Source organism: Lissotriton vulgaris, unplaced genomic scaffold, assembly GCF_964263255.1.
Source record: "Lissotriton vulgaris unplaced genomic scaffold, aLisVul1.2 SCAFFOLD_1678, whole genome shotgun sequence".
NCBI lineage: Eukaryota > Metazoa > Chordata > Amphibia > Caudata > Salamandridae > Lissotriton > Lissotriton vulgaris.
This window is the reverse complement of record NW_028246594.1, coordinates 228512-251091: the sequence shown is the minus strand read 5'-3', so window position 1 is coordinate 251091 and position 22580 is coordinate 228512. Positions and strand designations below refer to the sequence as shown.

Genomic DNA, 22580 nt, shown 5'->3' with positions numbered 1-22580 from the left:
AATAAAAACATATTTATGCAAAAATGTAATGTATTGTGTGTGATTCAAATAGGAATTCACATCTAAGGAAAACACTCTATTTCATCTTGGGATGTGTTTGGTTAGACCTCTCTTTGAAAGTGTTTGTCTACACCACATTTCTGAAACCCATTAGAAGTTCTTTGGCGTATGAAGAAGAAGCTCAGGTTTGAAATGCATTGTTCAGAGTGGTGTCAAAAAAGTGACTGGTGACTTTTCCCTTTTTATTCCTCATACAATTCTTTGCTCCCTGATATAGATAAAACAGCAGCCAGCACACAGTAGACAGTCACTGTGTTTAATGTCCTCTTGTTATTTTGAGTGTCATTCACATTGATCAAAGGGGGGAACACTTAAGGGAGCAGTCAAAAAGATTTCCCATTTTAACTCTCTTGGAATCGCGCTGTCCATTAACTACAGGTAGAGTGGAGTTATGGTTATGAATTACAACTCATAGATCCCGGAAATTCAGCAATTATAGTTAAGACCACGCGCAATGGCCACACAAACTATAACTCACATTCCAAATACATTGTGCAATGCTTATGATCTCACACTAGTTTTATCAATAAATAACACCTAAAAGGGAAATGTAAGGAAATAACAACACATACCAAAATAAATAAATAGTCCTACCTTCATAATTGTCACTTTTAAAGTGATAATGGTAATGTGATGTGTAATTCTCCTCTGGTTTGCATGGTGGTTGTGCGCGGCATGGAGTTTTGTCCTAACCATACCTTGCAAATTATAGTGGCTTTCAATTTTAATTTGGAACCATAACTGGTCTTTAACAAGGGTAAGTGAAATTATGTGGGTTTGCGGCTGTGATGCTTTATTATGGATTTACCTCTTTCCCACATTATCCATCTTTATGCTTAATCTGCAGATTTTAATAAACAAAAAAATCCTCAGCTCAAGAAGATGCCGAGTTACTAAAAACGGCGACACACTAACCCCCATATTCATCAAAGTGCCGTTTTGCGAGTTCTTAATAGCGATTTTTAAGGAATCGCTATTAAAGACTCGCAAAACGGATGCATGTAGAAATCGCAATATTTTTTGCGATTTCTACTGCTTCCTTATTTGCGATTCGGTAATTGCTAATCGCAAATAAGGAATGGATTTCCCATTCATTCGTATGGGCCTAAAGGCCCACAGAATGAATGTGGAGACATTCCTTATTTGCGATTAACAATTAGCGAATCACAAATAAGGAAGCGATTTCAAGGGTGCCAGGGTGTCCAAAGGACACCCTGTAGCACCCCTGAAATGCAAATGTACACTGGTGTTGCGCACACACATGTCCAAAGGACATGTGTGTGTGTAACATACAACTTAGAAAAATGCACTAAAGTGCATTTTTCTAGGTTTTCGCTATTTACCACGAAGTTACACTTCGTGGTAAATAGCGGCCCCATATTGCGAATTCGCAATTTTAAAAAGGTTCGTGAATAGCATTTAAGGAATCTCTAATTGAGATTCCTTAAATGTGATTTTTCGCAATTTAGCGATTTCTATGTTTGCGCTCGCAAAGGGCCAGATTCTCAGAATTTGGCCCTTTGCGAGCCAATTTCAGCTTGATGAGTCTGGCTGATAGAGCGCTCAGTGAAAGTCCCTTTTGCAAAGTGGTTATCTTCCAGTTGCTTATTGCTGTATCTGGATGTCGAACTGATACTGCTGTATGATATCAATGCCCAGGCAGTGTTAAGAAGTGTAAAAAACAAAATAATGAAGTAATACTATCACAAAACGTGGCGTATTATGCTGAATAATTTACCTCTGCTTTCCACCAAATTTATTCCACCCTGCTGCATAATTGTATTCTCCTCTACCACACTAATGGGACATCCCAATACAGTGAATGCATTCAAAAAGAAAAACCACCCAAATGTTCAGCAGGATTCGCTCCCCCAAACCTCTGATCCCGTAATGGACATGTTGGTCCTTTCGTGTGTTCTGTATATCCTCAACAAGAGGCCTGCAATCCTCAATAGATGCCCAACAGAGGTCCATTAAGCTTGCCGCACATTCACAGTCCATGGCAATGAAACTTGCCAGGGGTTCATAAACCCTCCCATAAGATCCATCAACCCTAAGAAATTAGATTAAAGAATCATATGCAGTGGGGGGGGGGAGGGGGGGAGGGGGGGAGGGAAACTGTCTTCCCACATCACATTGGGTGCAGAGCCTGGCCTTTGTCCAAGCCCTGCAACCAACAATGACTGGGCACTGCTAGATGACACCCATGGTGCAGTGACTGTTGAATGTGGTTTAGGAACTGAATAAACACAACTGGAAAACAAGGATTTAAGTGAAGCTATGAGGTTAGCTCTCGTTGTAAGACCTAAACTTTGTTTGGAAAAAAAACTCAGAAATGCACTGAAATAAACACAGGTAAATTTAAAGTGCAGTTATGATTACGAATTAAAACAAAAAAACCTGTGAGATTTGCAAGTTATGGTTAGAATGCAGTTCATAATTTGCACAGCAACCATATCAGGCATAACTCTTACACCAGATGCAATGCTTATGATCTCACTATATTTAAACCAATAAATAACACCTAAATGCACAATGATATTAGCTAACAACACATATTTACTACCACTAAATGACACTACAATCTTTGTCATCGCTTTCATGGTGTTAAGGATAATTTGATATGTAACATCATCCTTAAGAGTATTTACAACATTTATAAGTGCTTTTCACATCAAGAGTGAGGTCATCAGCATTCCATTGGGTGTGCGGTTCATACTTTGTATGGCTTGTGTGTCAGTTAAGGATTGTAGAGGCAAACATAATTTCAGTATTTTTTTGCTTTAATATATGAATGTCTTTTTTTATTGTTGAAGATAGCAATATTATAAACTAAAACCTTTACGGATCATATTTTAAGGTTAACATAAATTGTATGAATGTATGTAGAAAACGACTTTGTAAACTTACAAAAATAGTTTGATAGACTGCAATTGCAGCCTCATTTTGTACAAGAGTGATCTATCTCTGAGCAAGGCAATGTAAGTACTGCAGTGCTTTATACACTAGTCAGTTACTCTTTAAACAACATTTTGTATACTGTAACCTGTCCTACAATGTTTACAATCACAATCCCAACCATTTCAGGGATGATCTTGGTAAGATGACTTACACCACTATGTGCATCAAGGAGTGCCTTCGCCTCTATCCACCAGTACCTGGCATCGCGCGAAGTCTATCCAAACCAATGACATTTTTTGACGGACGAACATTGCCAGAAGGTATGAATTTTAATTCAAGTAAAAGCCAGTGAAAGAATTGTAATACATTTTTTCTCATAGGAGGGCTCTACCTTAATACAAGAAAAGGATCAGTTAACATGAAAACCCACCAAACACAATTCCTATTCCAAGTTTCTTTCATTGGACATTTTATTCATATTTATAATACATTGCCTAATGTTAATTCATCTGAATTGAATTTCTTCTCTTCCAGCTACGGATAGATGTTTATGGATTATCCCTGTTTATTGGTCGAGGAGGCAATATAGAGCTTGCCCGGGGATAAAGTCTGCAGCCCCAATGGATTCCCTGTGGAATTTTATAAGACCTTTGCAGCGGTTTTAAATATTTATTCATTGGAGGTTGTTAATTTGATTTTTAAAGGGGGCTCACCCCCTTCTTCCTTTAGGCTATTTAAGATTTTTAGCTTTCTCAAAAAGGATTCATTCATCTGATGCAAATTTCTATCACCAGATTACCCTTCTAAATTCAAATTATAAAATTGTACTGAAACTGGTGGTAAACAGAATTAATAAGCTGACCCCCTATCTAATACATTAGGACGAAAGTGACTTTTTAGCTGGGCGGCAATTGAGTACTAATATTAATTATTTAATAGAGGCATTGGACACATTTACTTTTCATCAGAATTCAGCGGCGAATATATTGTTGGACACAAAAAGGCGTTCGACCTGGTGGTCTGGTAGATTCATTTTGTCATACTTGGACAACAGGATTTTCTCCCAGACTAAATAGTTTATTAAAAGTGTGTATAGAAGCTAGGTTAATTTTAAATTCTACAGAGGCTGGTCTCTTAGGGTCCAGTGAGGAACAAGGCAGGTCTGCTCACTCTCGCCAGTTCTTTTTCTTTTTTTATTGAATCCCTGGCAATAGCAGTTTGGAACAATATAATAATTAAAGCACTTTACCTTCAATGGCAAAACTGAAGGTGTACACTGAAGATAACATGCTTCTACCGTCCCCATGGAAGATAATGCAGGCGAGAGTGGTCAATATTGTCTCAGTTTTTTAAATGTTGGCATGGTAGAAGGTGAATAAAGCGAAAAGCAATATTATCTTTTGTAACTGCACAGCCAAAGAGCTTCCTCCAAAGTTTTGAAGCTGTATGTACTCTTCTCCTAAGCGCTATTTGGGAGCATACTTTACTGAGGATGTGAATGAGTTATAGTATTTGAATTATAGACCGCTATGATTAAGGTTAAATATTTGTTATCTAGATGGATGTTGCATCCTCTTACACTGCTGGGATGGGTTGCCTTAATAAAAAATAGCAGTTCTCCCTTTATTCACTTTTTTATTCACCGAAGTTCAATCTACTATCTTTTACATGGAACAAAGCCAGCCAAAGGATTATACCAAGCTCTTTATATATATGTGCATGGAGGAAGAGACGCTAACTCTCCCTTGTTTCAGGACTTGGGGCCAGATGTACAAGATTAGGAATAGCGATTTCCTAATTGCTATTATCCTGCGAGTATCAATGACGAAATCGCTATTCCTAATTAATGTAACACTTTTGAGTTTCATTAGCTATTCCTAATGGGTTGCAAATAGACCTACTTCATTCGTAATAATGAGGTATGTCGCAACTTGGAGGCAGATTTAAACCTTTACTCGTACGCCGATAAAATGCAAATTATTTTTTCCCTGTCCTCTACGAAGGAAGGTTCCTTTTCCTCCCTTCAGCTGGGGTTACGGTGGGTGTCTGCGTGGATGTGTGCCAACCTATTGAAACTAAATGGAGAAAAGACCGAGGTTGTTATTCTAGGTAAACATAAGCATCTGTGGGGTCTTCAACATTGGTCACTGGAAATGGGCATTCTTCCCTAACCTGTTTCCCAAGTTCGTAATCCTGGGTTTATTATCGATAACAACCTCTCAATGCGGCAACAGGCGGTTAGTGTCGCCACCACTTGTTTTAACATCCTAAGATGGCTGCGGAAGATCATCTGGATGCTTCCAGAATCCACCAAAAGAATTGTAGTCCAGGCACTGGTCACTTCTCGCCTGGACTACGGTAACGTTCTGTACTTAGGCGGAAGTCAGGAGGTGCTGAGGAAACTCCAGGTGGTCCAGAACTCCGCCGCTTGTCTCCTATGTCATATCCCAAGGAAATTATCCATCTCTCCCTTCCTTCGGGACCTACATTGGTTCCGCATTGACAGTCGCATTACATTTAAGGCACTGTGTTTGGTTTTTAAAACCAAGCAAGGGACTGCCCCAGCTTATCTTCAGGAGCTTGTCCTTCCATATGTCCCTTCCCGGTCTTTACGCTCAGCCACCCAAGGCAACCTCGTAACACCCAGCTGTAGGCTTACCAGAATGGGAGGTCGCTCCTTCTCATTTCTCGGCCCTAGATTATGGAATTCCCTTCCTAGTTTTATGAAACATGAACCTCTCTACCTTAAGTTTAGGCGAGATCTTAAGACCTGGCTTTTCTCTCAGTGACCAGCCTGCCGTCCACTCAGTCTGCAGTAGTAGACATGTCTGCGCCGGGAAACCCTGTCTAGGGTAGCAGTGCGCGTTATAAATTCAATTAATAAATAAATAAACTTGCAACCTACTATGATTTCTCCCATCACAGAGATGGGGTCCTGCTGTGATTACTTTACAATAATACAATTTTTTTTAATGCATCGAGTTTTCCTTAAAGGAAAATGGGATGTGTTTAAAAGGGAAAAAATAAAACGTTTGAGTTTCAGTATTTTAAGAGCAGGCAGTAGCCTGCGAGGCCACTGCCTGCTCTTAATAAATATTTTTTTATCATTCTCAAATGAAAATTGGTCCCAAAGGTGCCCTTTTCATTTGCTAATGGGTTACCAACACTTTTCAAAGTGCATTAAAGTAATACTGTTTTGCAACCAGAATTCAGTTGTAAAAAAGTAGTACATATTATACCGCTTTGGTTTTTGGAAGGGGCGACCGAAACATGCCCCTGTCAAATACCGAATTGCAAATGCAAACAAGTTACCAAATCGCTTTTTGCATTTTTTTTACATCCGAAAAATCATTTTAACAGTTGCAGACAGCCCAATTCTGTGAATCAGGCTTTTTGCAACCAGAAAACTACTTTGAAAATCTGGCCCATGTTATTTTGCACATTTTACACAGTATATGCACAGGTTTAATAAAACGTGTAGTTTATATAGCTACCACCAGAAACAAATTAGTTCATAAAGTGCTGGAAGAAAATCAAGTTAGAGACCTTCCAACACTTATTAAAGTTCTCCAAAAAGGCCAATATAAGATATTACTAGGGCTCCTCAAGAAAACAGCACAGTTTTTGGCAATTACCTATGTGAATTCAGAAGCTCTATTGAGTCAACTAGAATTAGATGGGAGGTGCCACTACGGATCCAACAATAGTGGCTGGAAGGGGAAGGAATGGATTTCTGAAACTGGAAGATTTCCTACAGAATGATAGATGGAAACCTGGCGTGAGAGAGAGCTACTGATAACCTATGAGAAAGTATGGCTGTAGTGGTTCTATTGACCTTGCTCAAGGTGTTACGAAATATCGATCCCAAAGTTCTGTCAAACAAGAAGGAGCTTGTGGTAAATTTAGTGGAAAATTCTAGCATCAGGAAACTAGCTTTACGTAGGCGATCTTTAATGTCCTAAGAGAAAGTAGATATGTATGAGCAAGTTTTGATGAAATGAATTAGGGAAGAGAATGTGACAATATCTAAGGATGTATGGTCAACTATTAATGAGTTTAACTTTTTAACCATGAGAGGGGCAATTACCGCAAAATGTAGTACTATGTAAAACGGCTGATGTATAGGACTCCCCAGTTTTTGCGTAAATGAAATCAAAATTGCTTGATCCAGTGTTTTAGGTGTGAAATGATAAATAGCAGAGAAGAGTCCCACCTAGTATGGGTCTGCTGCAATCTCTGCAATTTTTGGGACAATAATTACACATTTCTTGTAAATCCGCTTGGGATCCAAATACCACAAAACCATGTGCTGGCTCTTGTGTGTGTATGCCTGATACACCTATAAAAGTTCAGAAGCTAGTATTTACTGCTGTACTGGTGGCTCCATCACTGATTTTGCAGAGATGGAAGTTGAGTTGTATCTTGTTTTGTGGACTGAAGGGAGAAAATTAATATGGTCAGGGAAAGCGAAAGGATGTTTGCTGTTATGTCTGGCAATTTGAAGTCATTTGGCAATATTTAGGGACTTTAAATGGTAAATGAGGGCTCAAGAGGGTTGATACACTGCTTGGGGTGAATATGTCTTTTTTCTTTTTTACTTCTTTTTATTGACCTTTCTGCTCATACATACATTATCAATAGCATCATTACAAACATTCAGTGGTACAGTGTGGTCACTACAGCACTCGCGATATTCCTGACACATCAACTCTATGTATATTGTATCAGAGCAGAACATTATCTTGGTCAAAGTACCAGAGGTAGATCAGCTCCTTTCATTTCAAGTTACGGTTTCCCATTTCCAAAGCACATATACATCCCATCATTACAATGGTTCACCTTGCAGTTTTGATAGCATACCCTCTATTAACAGTTAGTAGACATAGTCCTCATCCGGTGTCCCTTCCCTGCTCAATTTCAGTTACAACATGTATACCTCCGACTTGTTAGCGCAGAGGAGTGGCTCTGCTCACCTGCTCTGGGTCCTGCGAATGCTCCAGTAAGTAACATGTCAGGGGAGCCCAGATGTCCCTGGGTCGAGAAGCGCTCGGCAGCAGTTCAGCATATATAGGAACACGCTCTTGGCAAGTCACTAAGTCGGCTATCGAATCCTTAAATTTGGGTGCCCGTTCCCTCCTACAGTGGCAGGCCACCCATCTCTTAGCCATTAGTAGTGGAAGGGCTACATATTTGCGATGCACCGCCTGTAGGGGTTTAACATAGTCCAGTAGAGCCATCAATGGGGTGGGTTCCACATGTGTATTTATCAATAATGTCAAAGCATCAAAGACTTGCACCCAATAGTCATTCATCCCCGAACATTCCCATGCCAGATGCAAAAATTCTGCTCCAGAGGCATGATATCTATCGCACCTGTCCGAGTCCCTTAGTTGGTACTTGTGTAGCCTGACTGGAGTGTAGTACATTCTGTGCAGGAATTTATAGTGTATGATGTGGAGCCTCCTACTGGCCGACACCCTTTCCATCTGCAAACAACAATATTCCCAGTGGTCACCCGTTACCTCATACCCTAGTTCCTCACACCATCTGGCACTGGATACTGTAGCCGGCAGTTCTCTCTGCATGTGAACTGCCCTGTAAATCAAGGAGACAAGGCGCTTAGCCGTCACATTCTGCAGCATCATTTGCAGCGGCACTAAAGTCTGCGGTTCAGCTGGGAAGTCGGGGGTAAGAAACTATATCCCCTGCCTAAGGCGAGTGTACAGAAATAAGTCAAGTGGGTGTGCTGTATTCCCTGTAATACTTGCTCTGCAGTGTGAAAGCGGCCGTTCTGATACAAATCCCCCCAAGTGCGAATGTGGGTGCGCTCTCTAAATTTACGAAATATTGTTTCTTGAAAAAGGGGCATGTTCGGATGATAAGTGAGAGGCAATAATTGAGAGTATAGAAAGGTGGCATTCAGCATGCGTACAATACATTGCCATGCTGCAATCGTACATGTGATGGTGGTAGGCATCCTGTCCCTGGAACTAGTCACTTTGTACAGTGCGCCATCAATAGGAATGTGGTGTGCCAGCCAATGCTCCACCGCAACCTGTGGCATATACCTCGGCTGTGCCATCCAGAACCATGCATAGTCAGCCTGCGCACTAATATAATGAAGTTCAAAATTTGGTATCCCAAACCCCCCTTGTGAATACGCCCGTATAAGTACGTTCCCTTGCAGTCCCGGCTGCTTACCTCCCCACACTAGGCTCGTCAGCTTCGACCTTAGGGTCTTAAAGAAGAAAGCCCCCGGGAAATACAGAATATTTAAAAAAAGGTAGAGTAACTGGGGGAGTACCACCATTTTAATTAGTGATGCTCTTCCCGCCATTGATAGAGGTAATGCAATCCAGCAGGTCACATATTCCACTATGCCGGTTATCCCAGTGCCTTAGTTTAACCTCATAAGTTCCTCTCTATCCCTGGTGACCCGGATTCCCAAATAACGTAGTTCCCATCACACAATTCTAATGGATAATCCAGCGAGAAGCGAGTTGTAGCAGTTGTCAGTGGAAAAATACTCGATTTCCCCCAGTTGATCTGGATCCCCGACAATTTCCCCAAAACTATAAATTCTCTAAGGATCGGGTTCAAATTCGGCTGTGGATCTCGAATGTACAGGGTGATATCATCAGCATATAATGATATAAGTATTTACCGCATATTACAACGCAGTGCCTTTTCCTTGTGATGCTGCCTCAGTTTTGCTGCCAATGGTTCTACTGAGATGGTGAACAGCAGGGGGAGAGCGGGCACCCCTGCCGGGTACCCCTGGTAATTTGGAACGTCTGAGACATGCACCCGTTAATAAGCACTTTAGCAACCGGTGCCTGATACAATAGCCTGATCCACGAGAGAAAGAGGGCAGGGAACCCCATTTGTGACATCACCTCAAATATATAGTCCCAGTCAATTGAATCAAAAGCCTTAGTGACATCTAAAAACACTGCGGCTAGGGGTAGATAGGGCGAGACATTGTTCAGTATGGCAAAGAGTGTTCTCAAGTTGTGGGATGTAACCCTCCCGGGGACAAAACTAGATTGGTCAGGCAGGATCAAATTTTCCATCAGTAGGCTCAATCGGTTTGCGATTACCTTAGCTAGAATCTTGACATCACAATTGAGGAGAGACAGTGGCCTATATGAGTCACAGTGTTGAGGCGTCTTTCCTGGCTTGAGTAGTGAAATTATAAGCGCCTCCCGCATGGACGCGGGGAGAACTCCCATCTCGAGTGACTCTTCATACATTTCCCGAAGAATGGGGGCCTTCAGATCTAATATGTTTTGTAGAATTTTACTGGAATTCCATCCGTCCCTGTGGCTTTCCCTGACTGCATGCCCATAATGGCCTCGCGAACTTCATCCAATTCAAATGGTGCACATAAAAAGGTATGTTGCACGTCGCTCAGCCGGCCCAGCATTACGTCCCCCAGATAACTGTCTAGATCCAAGTCGTCTCTGCGTTGTGTGGTGTAGAGTCGAGTGTAATGTTGTGTGAAGGCACTTAAAATGTTAGCCGTGTCACGATCTACCATCCGATCTAGATCTTCAATTTCTTTTACATAGCCCGAGTAGAGAGACTGCCTGACGATTTGTGCTAAGGCCCTGCCTGGTCTCTCCCCCTCTCCGTAAGTTCTGGCCACCCAATATTGTCCTCTAAATCGAGTTTCCCTCTGCTCTGTGTCTATATAGTGTTTCCCGAAACTGAATTTGAGTGGAAGTATTCAGGCCTACCAGTGCTTTAAGCTTGACCTCTAGTTTGTGTAGTGTGTTAGTGATATCTTTGCGCACTGCTGCCCCCTTTGATATGCAAAAACCGCGTAGGGTGACCTTGAATGCCTCCCAGATAGTTTCTACTGTATCCACCGTTCCTTTGTTGCGTAAAAAAAAATCCTGCACCTCCTCCCTCAGTTCTTCCTGAAAGGCAGTATCTAATAGACTAGGGGCATAAAGTCGCCAGACCTTGCTTGGTGCATCAGATTCAGCACAAGAGGGGGCAAGTGCTACGGGGGCGTGATTCGAGTACATCCTGGCTAAGTGTTGCACGCGGGTTATTGCAGGTCCCAGTCCTCGGGACGGAAGCCAATAGTCTAATCTCGCCCACGATGCTGGTTGCACCGTATAGTCTGTTTCCTGCCATACCTGTGGGTGCATATCTTGCCAAGCATCTATCACCTGGTATGTGGTTATAGTGTCCTGTACTACCTCGGGCGCTTTGTTGTGATGATCCAGGGTTATACGTTACATTAAACTCGCCACCCTATATGATGTGACTGGATCCCACTTCAAATATCTTGGCCCACAGCGAGGTGTAGAAATCCGGATCATCGACATTAGGCCCGTAACAACAGGCTAAGGTGATAGAGACTGTTCCCAGCCTCCCCCATGCCAGACAATAGCGACCCTAGGTGGAATGGCACTCGTTTTTTTATAAGTATTGCTGTTCCCCTCGCATAGGAGGAATATGAGGAGAAGATTCTATGATCGCCCACTTGCTAGCAAAGCTGTTTCATTTCTGGGAGGTGAAGTGCGTCTCTTGTAGCATTGCAATGTGCGCCCGATGCCTGTCCAGGTATGCCAAGATTTGTCTCCTCTTTCTGGGGTCCCTCAATCCCCTAACGTTTCATGTTATAACATTCAGTGCCTCTACCTCTGCGTCAGCCATATTCTCTACTTTCTGTCATCTTTTTGCCTGTGATCCATTGAGTGCTGTATTTCCCATGCACCCTAGCACATAATGCTATCTGAATTCGCTCCGGATGCTCTAACATTAACTTGGAAGTCAGACCAACAGTTACATTGATAGCACAATCCTGATGTGTAAACATTATACAATGTACGAACATATCCCCCCTGCCACCCCCCTCCCACTGAAGCAGCCCCAACTTGCCAGTATCAGTCTCCCCCCCCAACCCCTAGCACCAACCCAAACAAAAACAAAAACAGCCCTACAATTCCTACTAATATCATGCAGTGGACAGTCCCGGGGGAATACCCATTGGGGGGCATTTCTAGGTGGCAACACAGAAACCCGTCTCCCACTGAGCCCTCCGGAGATGGAACAACGGGGCTCTGAGTGGGTCAAGGGTGCCCGGTGTATAATAGGTATAGCTCAATGAGCCCATCCACCCTCACGCCATTCGGTCCTTGGGGTCTAACCTACCCCCCACCCAACTTCACTTTCAAAGCCATTTTGTAATCAAGTAGTGACAGTGAGGACGTGTTTCACTGCGAGTCGTCTTCGGCTCCCGTCAATGCAGATTGTTGTGACACCGCCATGGCTTCTTCAGGTCGATTTGTACGTTTTACATGTTTGAGGAATTCCTCCTCTTGTTGCGGTTTGATAAAGAATCTTTGTTTGCCCTGATGCGTTATCCTGAGTCGCGCCGGGTACAGTAGTGCATAATCGATTTGTGCCTTCCTCAATTTATTTTTAACATCCAAAAACTTACACCTCTCTTCCTGTACTATAGCCCTTAAATCCGGGTAAATGGAGAATGTGTTTCCGTCATATGACAGGGTTGGCTTGCTTCTTGCTGCGCGCAAGGCCACATCTTGGTCCCTATAATCCAAAAGTCCCACTATTATGGGCCGCATGTTGGTACCTGGGGGCGGCCACGGTCCAAGTCATCTATGGGCCCGTTCTACAATAAACTGGTTCAAGAAGGATTTCTTTTTTCCTGTGTTCATGGATTCCGGGATTCCAATCAAGCGTATGTCATTGTGCCTACTGCGCGCTTCCAAGTCTTCTTTCTTGGCGGCTATGACTTTTAGTAGTTTATCCATGTGGGCCAGCTGCATAGTGTGTCTTGACGCTGCGTCCTTCGAGTCTGAAATGCGCCTTTCGGTTTCCTTTATTCTTTCTTCGTGTCCCTCCAATTTGTGCGCTATAGCATCCATACATGCTGACATGCGATCAATCTTATCCACTATGGTGGCAAAGCCTTGTCTGACCTCTTGCAATATACTCTGCACGTCGGTAGTTGGTGTTGCAGGTCGACCTGGGCCTCCCCCCCTCCATCCAGTCCGCGATCATCCTGCATGTTGCGTGCATTACGTTTTGCTTAGAAATTCAGTTTCAGGTATCTCGTGTCCGACTTCCCCATGTTGACACACTGGTGGGGAAGACTGCCAATCAGAGTCTTGCACGCACACACCTCAACTCTTAGTAGTTTGGGTCAGTCTGTCTTGTGGCATGCAACTAACACTTCCATATCTTTGTAGGGGGCAATAATTTATACAAAGCCCTGCCTCCATTAGCACCTGGTCACAGTCTAAGATACGCTAGGAGAAAAAAGAAAACAAAAGGGGGGGCACCACCGGCGCCTTCAAATCAGACCTCTCAGGTTTATTGAAAGGCAGCCACAGGTTGCCGCTCCCAGTCACTCTAAGCACCACAAACCCAAGGGAAGGCAGCACAGCAATGATGTTGCAAGCATGAAGAGCGTATGTTGCCTAGTAGATCCCCTGCAGTACACACGTTGACTAGTGGAGGCACCAGTTCTAAACTGCATCCTGCAATTGTAGGGGAATAGCTCTCTGGCGACCCAAGTAGCGTATGCCTCCAGGACCGCCGAGTTTTCTTCCCGCCCTTCCTCTGCATAAAATGGCGCCTGCACAACCTCTGTTAGATAATGGCACCAAGGGTAGAGTCTTATCCGGCCTCAGTTCCCAGTATCCGAACCCCCTCCTCACCTCAGTCGGGATCTCAAATGGCAGCCGCTCTCCGCATCGTCACCTTCAGATTGCAATCGGGCCGCACGGGTACAGTCCCACAGGTCTCCGCAGTCGCCTCGCAATCAAGCGTGCCACAGCGCCCTGCCTTCCCTTCAGCGGGCCATCGATGCAGCTCCACACACACACAGCAGCGAGGAATGCTCTCTCCTGCCCCGCAAATCACCAGCGCCACAGCTGCTCACTCAATTTCGCCTCGTTCACCAACTATGCCTCCGCGCCGCTGCAACAATACTGTCTACCTCTTGCCAATGGATCTCGATGTCTGCCCCCACCGAGCGCTGCTGCGACTCAGTTTCCATGCAGTGTCCAGGGATGCTGCTCCTGCCTTCACCGTTCGAGTCACCACATCGGGCCTGGATGTCCCCAGTGCAGCCTTGGTCTCTGTTAGTTCCTGCACCCACACATGCTTTGCACTCAAGCTCGCACCGCACTTCACCCAAATCTTCTGCGTGCCAGGTTAAGGGCAGGGCAAGTCCAATCCTCTCCAAAATTTCGGCGAGCCAGTCAGGGGTGTAGCTCTTTCAGCCAGCCATTTTTCAGACCCTTGATGGGTCAGTAAGCAGGATAAATGCCAGGATAAAAGCACCGGGCTGCAGGAGCCTCACACTAGTGCGGCCATCTTGCTAGTGCGCCACCTAGTGCCTCCGTGAATATGTCTGCTAAGGGTCAAAAGTTGAATTTCTTTATTTTTTTCTTACGGCATCTTATGTATGGATAGATTTATATATTTACATTTCTTTAAATGTATGCTCTGTGTAGATGTTTGCTTTGCCTAATATGATGGCATACACTGTACCTCCAAAAAAATCATTTTCTGCTGCTCCAAGTACAGACCATAAGGTTATTCAAACTGCAATACGAAACAAATAGCAAATACATTTTACTGGATATACTATTGTAGAAGGCTTTAAGCCCAGGCTGACACCCAGCCCGGGGTAAAGTGCCACTTTTCACAAAATAGTCAAGAACTCCAATTTACTATTCTAGCTCCATTCCTCAAATATTTTGGAGAAGTTCAATATTCCCACGTATTGTAAAAAATGCTTGAAAAGTTGTAATTTTGGGGATTGACTGATTTATTTAGCAGCAGAAATCTGCCAGAGTAGTTGTAAGGAGCAGGAGAGTGGACAAATCTGAATATATATATGAGGATGTGTGAAATAATATTTTTTTAACCCTATTGTAAAGGAAGTCCAGTCATGTAATGTTACGCACTTTAGCTCACATAACTCTGGTGAGTTCACTACATGACTGGTGTGCTGCTGAGGCTTATATGGAAGAAAGTCATAGTCTGTTGGTGCACGGGTATATTTGTTAGGGATTGTTAGAAAGTAGGTTTCTGTTTGGCAGAGGCATGCACCCTGTCCAAGCAGGAATCTTAGACAGTGTAAGTCACAAACACAGCAAAAATTAACCCGTGCCCCCCCATTGGTAGCTTGGCATAGAGCAGGGAAGCTTAACTTAAAGAGGCAATATGTAAAGTATTTGTGCAACACATCAAACAGCAGCACAATTAAATCACACAAAAAACACACAAGTTTAGAAAAATAGATAATTATATTCTGAACAAAACAACAAAAATCCAATAAGTAGAAGTCAAGATATGAATTTACAAATATTAAATGTCAAAATAGTGCTTAGTAGCAAATAGCGCTTAAGGGGGTAAAATGGTTGCACTGGACTGGGACAAAGTCAAGAGCTCAGAATACCGGCAATGGAATGAAGGTCAGCTACAGGACCCATGTAGTCCGCCGAGCGAAATTACCTTCATCCTTGTCGCAGCACAAAATGCTGGATGCAGTCGAGCGATGGGCCGTTAATCCCCACACAGTTGAGAGGTTTCTGCAATGCTCCTGCCCAATCCCTGCAGCAGCGTTAATGCTTCGATCCTGATCTCGCAATAGGCAATACATAGGTTCTAATAGGTGCAGCTACGCCGAGGTGCAGATTCTTGGCAGGATCAGCACTTTAAACTCTCTTACAAGGGCCCTGTTCTAGATTGGCACCAGTTGACAGAGCAAGACTTGCAGCAAGCAAAATCAGGTGCTCGGTTGAAGAAAAGAGGTGAAGACTTTGAATGAATGAAGATAAATTTGTAGAGTGCAACTAAAGCCAAAGGCATCAAGGCGCTTAAGATGGTAAACTGTTTGTTCAGAAGAGGAGTGGGAGCAGGTTATTGGTAAGCTTCCTGAAAGAGCCAGGTCTTAAGTGCTTTGCGAAAAAGGACATGAGAAGCGAGCCCCTTGAGGTCATCAGGGAGGTTGTTCCATTGTCAGGGTATCGAGAGCTCTGAAGGCCCTTCCACCCCATCTGGCCTTGGAGACTCGAGGAACAGCGAGCAGATTTTTGTTGCAGGAGCGAAGTGCTCTGCCCGGGACATAAGGAGACACAAGTGACTGAATGTCTTCTGGCCCAGTGCCATTCAAGGACAGTGCGTAAGGCAGAGGGCCTTAAAGTTTATCCTAGCCTGCATGGGGAGCCAATGCAGGTTCTTCCTGATGGCCGAACCCGAAGAGTGTTTCGGGGCATCCATGACAAACCTGGCCACTGCTTTTTGCACAATCTGAAGGCGTTGGACCAGGCCGATGTTAATGCCTAGATAAAGTGCATTGCAGTAGTCCAGCCTGGAGGCTATAAGAGCCACTGCGACCTGTTTACGGGCTTCAAAGGAGAGGTAGTGGGTGATTTTTCCTAAAATCCACAAAGCACAACAGCAGGTGGAGACTGTCCTGCTAACCTGTTTCTCAAGGGAAAGAGTGGTGTCCAGGATAACACCCAAATTACGGGCGGAGGAAGAGGGCGTGGGGCAGATGCCAAGGGCAGGGGGCCACCAGTCCATTGACCGGGTCTCATGTTTGGCTCTAAAGATGAGGACCTCGTTTTTTTCCCCATTCAATTTAAGGAAGTTCTTGACCATCCAGTCAGCGACCGCCTCCATACAATTTTTAAAGTTAAGAGCTGTAATATCCACAGATTGTGTTATGGAGACCATGATCTGTGTGTCGTCGGCATAGGAAAGAACTTCTAGGCCAAAGGACCTTACAAGCCTGGCGAGTGGGGCCACATAAATGTTAAAAAGCGTAGGGCTCAGAGAGGAGACCTGGGGCATCCCACACTTCACAGGCTTGATTGGTGAGATGAAGTCGCCAAGCTTTACCCTTTGCTGCCGTTGGTCAAGGAAGGATGTAAGGAGGCTGAGTGCGGGGCCATCTACACCCATCCTGCTAAGGCGGCTAGCAAGTATAGATGGAGAAAGGGTATTAAAAGCCGCTGTTAAGTCAAGCAGCACCAGTAGAGTCGTTTGGCCACAATCAACCTTGGCCCGAATGCTGTCGAAAACAACAGTGAGTGCTGACTCGGTGCTGTGTGCCCTTCGGAAGACATGCTGAGTAGGGTCTAAAGAACTGGAACTGTCAAGGAAGGCACTCAAGTGGTGGTTCAGGTGTGCCTCCAGGAGCTTAGCGGGGCAGGGAGAAGGGAGATGGGCCGAACGTTTTTTAAAGTCCCCGGGTCCAGTGTGGGCTTTTTCAGAAGGGGTTTGGCAATGGCCGTTTTTCACGTCGAGGGATAAACCCCTTCAGAAATAGCTAAATTCATGACCTCCACGAGAGGGGGCATAAGTACCTGCCTGCATTCTTTCAAGATTTTTACATGACAGGGATCAAGCGGGGATCCAGACTTAAGCCTGTCCAAGAGCACACTAAGGTGGTCGGGGGTAAGAGGGGGAAAATGGGTGAGCCGAGTGGAGAGCTCGGTAGATTGATTTTCCAGAGTTACGGCAGATGAGGGAGGGATCAAGGGGTTGAGATTGAGGTTGAGGGTTTCCAAATCAGTGTAAATATCCAAGATTTTTGTGTGGAAATAGGTGGAAATCCGATTGCATAGATCTTGGGAGGCTATTATGGGGTCGGGAGCCTGAAGGAGGGATAAAGTGTTGACTATATTGAACAGGTCTCTATGAGAAGTAAGTGAGCCAGTTAGTTTAGTAAAGTGCACCTTCTTTTCAGCCAGCACTGCCGCTTTATAGCCCTTGAGGATGGTTTTATGTTTATCCTTCTCTATGGGGTCCAAATGTGATCTCCATAGTCTTTCTTGCCTCCTACAGCCCTGCCTAAGGGTCCTAAGGGAGTCCGAGAACCAGGGGGCCGAAGGTCGCATCCTGGCTGAATAGTGTTGGCGAGCCGGGGCGAGAGAATCGACGGCCTCCGCTAAGGTGTTAGAGAGCTCGAGAGCCGCAACTTCGGCATCTTTTATAGGCAGGGTCGTGCGTTTGGATAGAAAGGAAGTAAGGGTCTCATTACTTATCTTCCTAAAATTCCTCCTCAAACAAGGAGCCTTCACTTAAATGTTATGTCTGTCCTTTTTTACCCCATACAGGTACAACTCAAGAGGAAACACCTCTTGCACATATAAGCACCGTAGCGTGTGCTTTACGCACAGGGCACTGACAAACTCATACTAACCCCTGTAACGCCCTACACATATAAGGTCCTGACGAAAGCCAGTAGAAAAAAAGGCCTGGCTGAAACTAGTTGACCGCACAGGACGTCAGAGGCCATAAGCCTACCGTGCACGTCCGATGGCCTTTGTATTTATTGACTGCCTGGGGCCCAACATTAAAACAGTCTTTGGGACACCCAGGACAGTATTTTAAACCTCACTCAAAGCACACTCACAGCACCCTCACGAACCAAAAAACCCGCTCCGCAGTAATCTGGCATCGAAGCACACCTGAGGTACACTCGGTACCTCGGGTGGGGCCCGATGATGAAGCATGCCACCAACTAGGTTGGTGGGTGAGGGCCTTCATAAAACCTAAATGGTTTTCCTCCACCCGCAGACATACAAACAATTCAAACCAGAGCTAGAAAGGAAATTTATGCCACGGTCCCATCAGTCACTGGAACGGCTGAAATGTTGACGAGGGACAAGTCTCTTTTCAGACTATGCGACAAAGAATGGGGTACCAACATCCCATCTACCAGCTCCATAACAGAATGTTCTGGGAGGTAGTGGCCATTGACCATCAGGAAAAAGACAGTCACAAATTCAATCCACATAAAGACAAAAGGAGAGTATGATCCAGACATATATCCAAGGCGGGACTAAATAATGCATTTTGACCAGGAAATAAAAACACAAATCCATGCTAGAGGCAGGTGTAAAACAGAAAAATTGTCTGCAGAAAAATCATCTTAATACATATAGTACACAGAGGTACTCAGTTGAATACCTGGGAGCTGTGATTCAACAGTAGGACTGAAAAATCAAATTGGGACGGATTTTCCAATGATGGATCCACATAAATAACATCCACTGTAGAAGGCGCCAAAGTATAAACAGTTATCCTTTCTGTCGGAATGTCGGCAGAGGACTCGGCATTCTGGGAAGAATCCTCATTGGTGGTACTCAGGGGCTGCAAAGGAAAATCCTGAAGAAGTGTATGGGGTATCAACCACATGGTGTAGTTTGACATGTTCAATTGAGACAAATTGTCTGTCCTTAGAACTAGGAAGTGGTGGTAGGAATACAGTTGTTGTAACTTGTTAGCCAAGGACCAGAACAGTAGTATAGTTCCAATTCTTTTTTAATCACCACCTTTTCTCGAACACCAGCCGGAAACAGTAAGTTATACGTCTGTGGAAGGAAAGGCAGGCAAAGAGGTGCTGGATAGAGTGTCACAGAACTTTTGTTGGTCCTGTAAGAAAGCACAATGGTTATTTATGTCAAAGGTTGCTGTTGTCTGGACCGTCAAGGTCGGGAACATCCATGTTGATGCCAAAAAGCACTTTGTACAGGATCCGCCCACCAGGAGATCTCTTAGGGAGGTTAATTAGAGCTGGTTGAACCCCATAGAGATGGTTCAACCAACCACAACCAGTGCCTAATACTGTTGCTGTCAAGGACTGCTATAAATCCCCGTTCATTCTTTCCACAACAGAATTGCCCTCAGGCCCATATGGAGAAGCATAATGCACCTGTGCCACAAGGGATGTAATTGAATCACGTTACACTTTAGAAGCGAAAGCCAAACCCTAGTCTTGTTAGAACCACAGCATCCATAAGTACCGATTTAGACTTGCAAGTCTTTAAGAACAGTTTGAGCATCAGCCGAACACTTTAGCCAAACCCAGAGGAATCTAGAGCAAGAATCAACTACAGTCAAGACAAACTTGAACGAAGTATCCAAAATTAGTGGACCACAAGTAAATACAGCCAAAAGGCTTGTTAGAAATTAAAGGTTTTTTTTAGTAGGATGAGCCACAGTGGAACTTTTAATTTGTTGACAGATATCACAGCACAGGACATATTTTATGGCCTATTCCATTAACCTTTCCACCAGTAGCGCTGCCATAGCAACTAAATTGTGGTCACCACTCCCGTATCCGCAAAATCAACACCTTTATGTGCGGCTACAGTTAAGGCAAGTCAGAGGTCTTTGTTGGGAATCTTCTATGTTGGCAATCTATCGATCGCCAACTCCGGAAAATGTTACAGAAAGAACATTCTGGTCATTTAAATTATGAGCATTTTAAAGGAAAACCTCTAGGTAAAGGGGTACTGAATTTGAATGCATTCACGGCAGCCAAGATATTCCGACACGCTGATGACTCAGTGCATGTATTACATAAGCATGTCACAACCTATTTTGAAGATTAGCCACCTTAACTCAAAGCAGTTTGTGCTTAATTGTGTTACGTTTTAAATCCCTGAAATAATTTTGTCACCAAAAATTAAATGTATCTTTTTCCGAGAAGACAGGGGAAGCAAAATGGCGGCCGCTTGAGGTCGTAGGAGCGGGCTTGCCAATTCGGCACCCTGAAGCAGATTTTTGATTGAATAGGGAGACGGCACCTACCTGTTTGATGCTATTCCATGCTGGGACCTTCGGCATTGATGCGGACACTCGTCTAACATTTGACGGCTGTTCGGGTGTAGAAATAGAAAACTTTTAAGGGGTTCACTGATACACCTGGTCCTTAAACCAACAAAGAAGAAATTGGCACGGAAGCTGTAATATCAAAAATTCATATCTATTAACCTCACATGAAGGAGACTACGGCACACAGTACCCTCAGACCGCTGTATGAGACAGTCTAAGGAGTACAGAGAACAGGGGCTCTTTATATATGCATTTGTTGCATAGTCAGCATAAAACCAAGGGGAGCTCCTGGCACATACAAACATAGTTATTGACTAATATGGGTATACAAAATGTGCTTGCTTAACAAAGTGGGAGGGGAGACATTTCTCCTTACATCAGTAAGAATAGCCTGACAGTTCTACACTAGGAGCAGGTGCATTCTACCATCTAGGCCTTTGTGAGCATGTGCAAGGCTCTAGAAGAGGGGGAAAGCTCATGGCGAGCACATGGCTAACTAAAATTTCTATACAAAAAACAGAAGAGGGACCCTGAAACCTAAACAGGATAAAGAGGAGGGGAACAACCCACCAGGGCAAAGTAAGTACCAAACAACATGAAAAGGGGAGTCGCCAATTATAAAAAGGACAGGAAAGTTCCAAATATGAGTCAAACCGCCCACAGAACAGCTGAATATTTTTCAAATTTTTATTTTTATTTTTATTCACATGAAGATATATCACATTTAATTAGTAAATCACAATCCAAAATTCATTTAGTCATCTTATATATAAAATATATAAAAATATTGTTTTGTTCGAGTTTGAATGTTTGAACTGTTTGGGAATGAGTCAGTGGTTGATTGAATGAATGAGTGAATTGTGCAAGATATTTTATTGTTTTTTTTGTCCCTTGGCTGATGTTCTGCTTCTTTATGTATGTTAACTAGACAAAATTACATTTTATATATAAGATGACTAAATGAATTTTGGATTGTGATTTACTAATTAAATGTGAAATATCTTCATGTGAATAAAAATACAAATTTGAAAAATATTCAGCTGTTCTGTGGGCGGTTTGACTCATATTTGGAACTTTCCTGTCCTTTTTATGATTGGGGACTCTCCTTTTCATGTTGTTTGGTACTAACTAAAATTTCTGCCAAGTACAAAATGGCTTTTAGCTCAGGCTAACAGCGATTCCTGCAATCTTTAACAGGTGGACGGGCGGCGACAGGAGCACAGGGCAGCACTGAAGCTGCTGGTGGATCAAGTCCTCACCTCTGTTGGGTGTCGGCACTGTTGGCAGAGAGTAACCACGCGTATGGCCCCTAAAGTTGCCAGCACAGCAAGCGGAAGGTCTGGTGTACCCCTGATCACGGACCCTGTTGGCAAGGGGAAACGAGGTGGCCAGCGAATACTGCAGACAACAACGCCAGCACCGGAGAAGGAAAGGGAGCTGGTTCTAGAAAGGAGAAGAGGCGGGACTTCATCCGGACGGCGTGTGCAGGGGGGCTCAGTGCTGGAAATGCTGTGCGCTCCCAGTGGAAAGCACAGTCACAGCCACAGGCGCTGCTGAGGCCAAGAAGAGGGGTCTCCCTCATGGATCAGGTCATGACTTAGTGGCTGCTGGAGAGGATAGTTTCCATACTCATCCGGCTGAAGAATCACCTGCTGGGAGCCAGACTTTAAGTACTGAGCCACAAAATGAAAAAGTGAATGTATCAGAGCTTGTAAAAACTGACCAACTGAGGCATAGTGGGCTATCCCTAAGTCAAGATGGGGATAAAGGAGAAAAATAGGTGATAAGCGAAGGGGAGATAGGAGGAGCTACAACGGGTATCAGGTCCATAGCATCAGTGACAGTTGTGCAAGTGGACCCTATAGAGCAGCCCCAAATCCAGGGGCAAGAGATACAGCCTGTAGGTACTGAGGCTGAGATAGACCCCAATGATTGTTTTTGTTCTCTTTCTGATGGCCTGGAGTGGTTGGTTGATGACTCAGGATGGTCAATTA

General features: G+C 44.1%; 1 protein-coding gene across 2 annotated transcripts in view; it reads left to right on the top strand.

Moving 5' to 3' along the window:
- LOC147665849 (cytochrome P450 4B1-like) overlaps positions 1 to 22580 on the top strand; it is a 298070-nt gene that overhangs the window by 196516 nt on the left and 78974 nt on the right. For both annotated transcript variants that reach the window (XM_086949460.1, XM_086949461.1), the window contains one exon: positions 3148 to 3281. In XM_086949460.1, coding sequence (XP_086805586.1) covers positions 3148 to 3281 — 134 coding nt within the window. The remainder of the gene's footprint in view (positions 1 to 3147; positions 3282 to 22580) is intronic.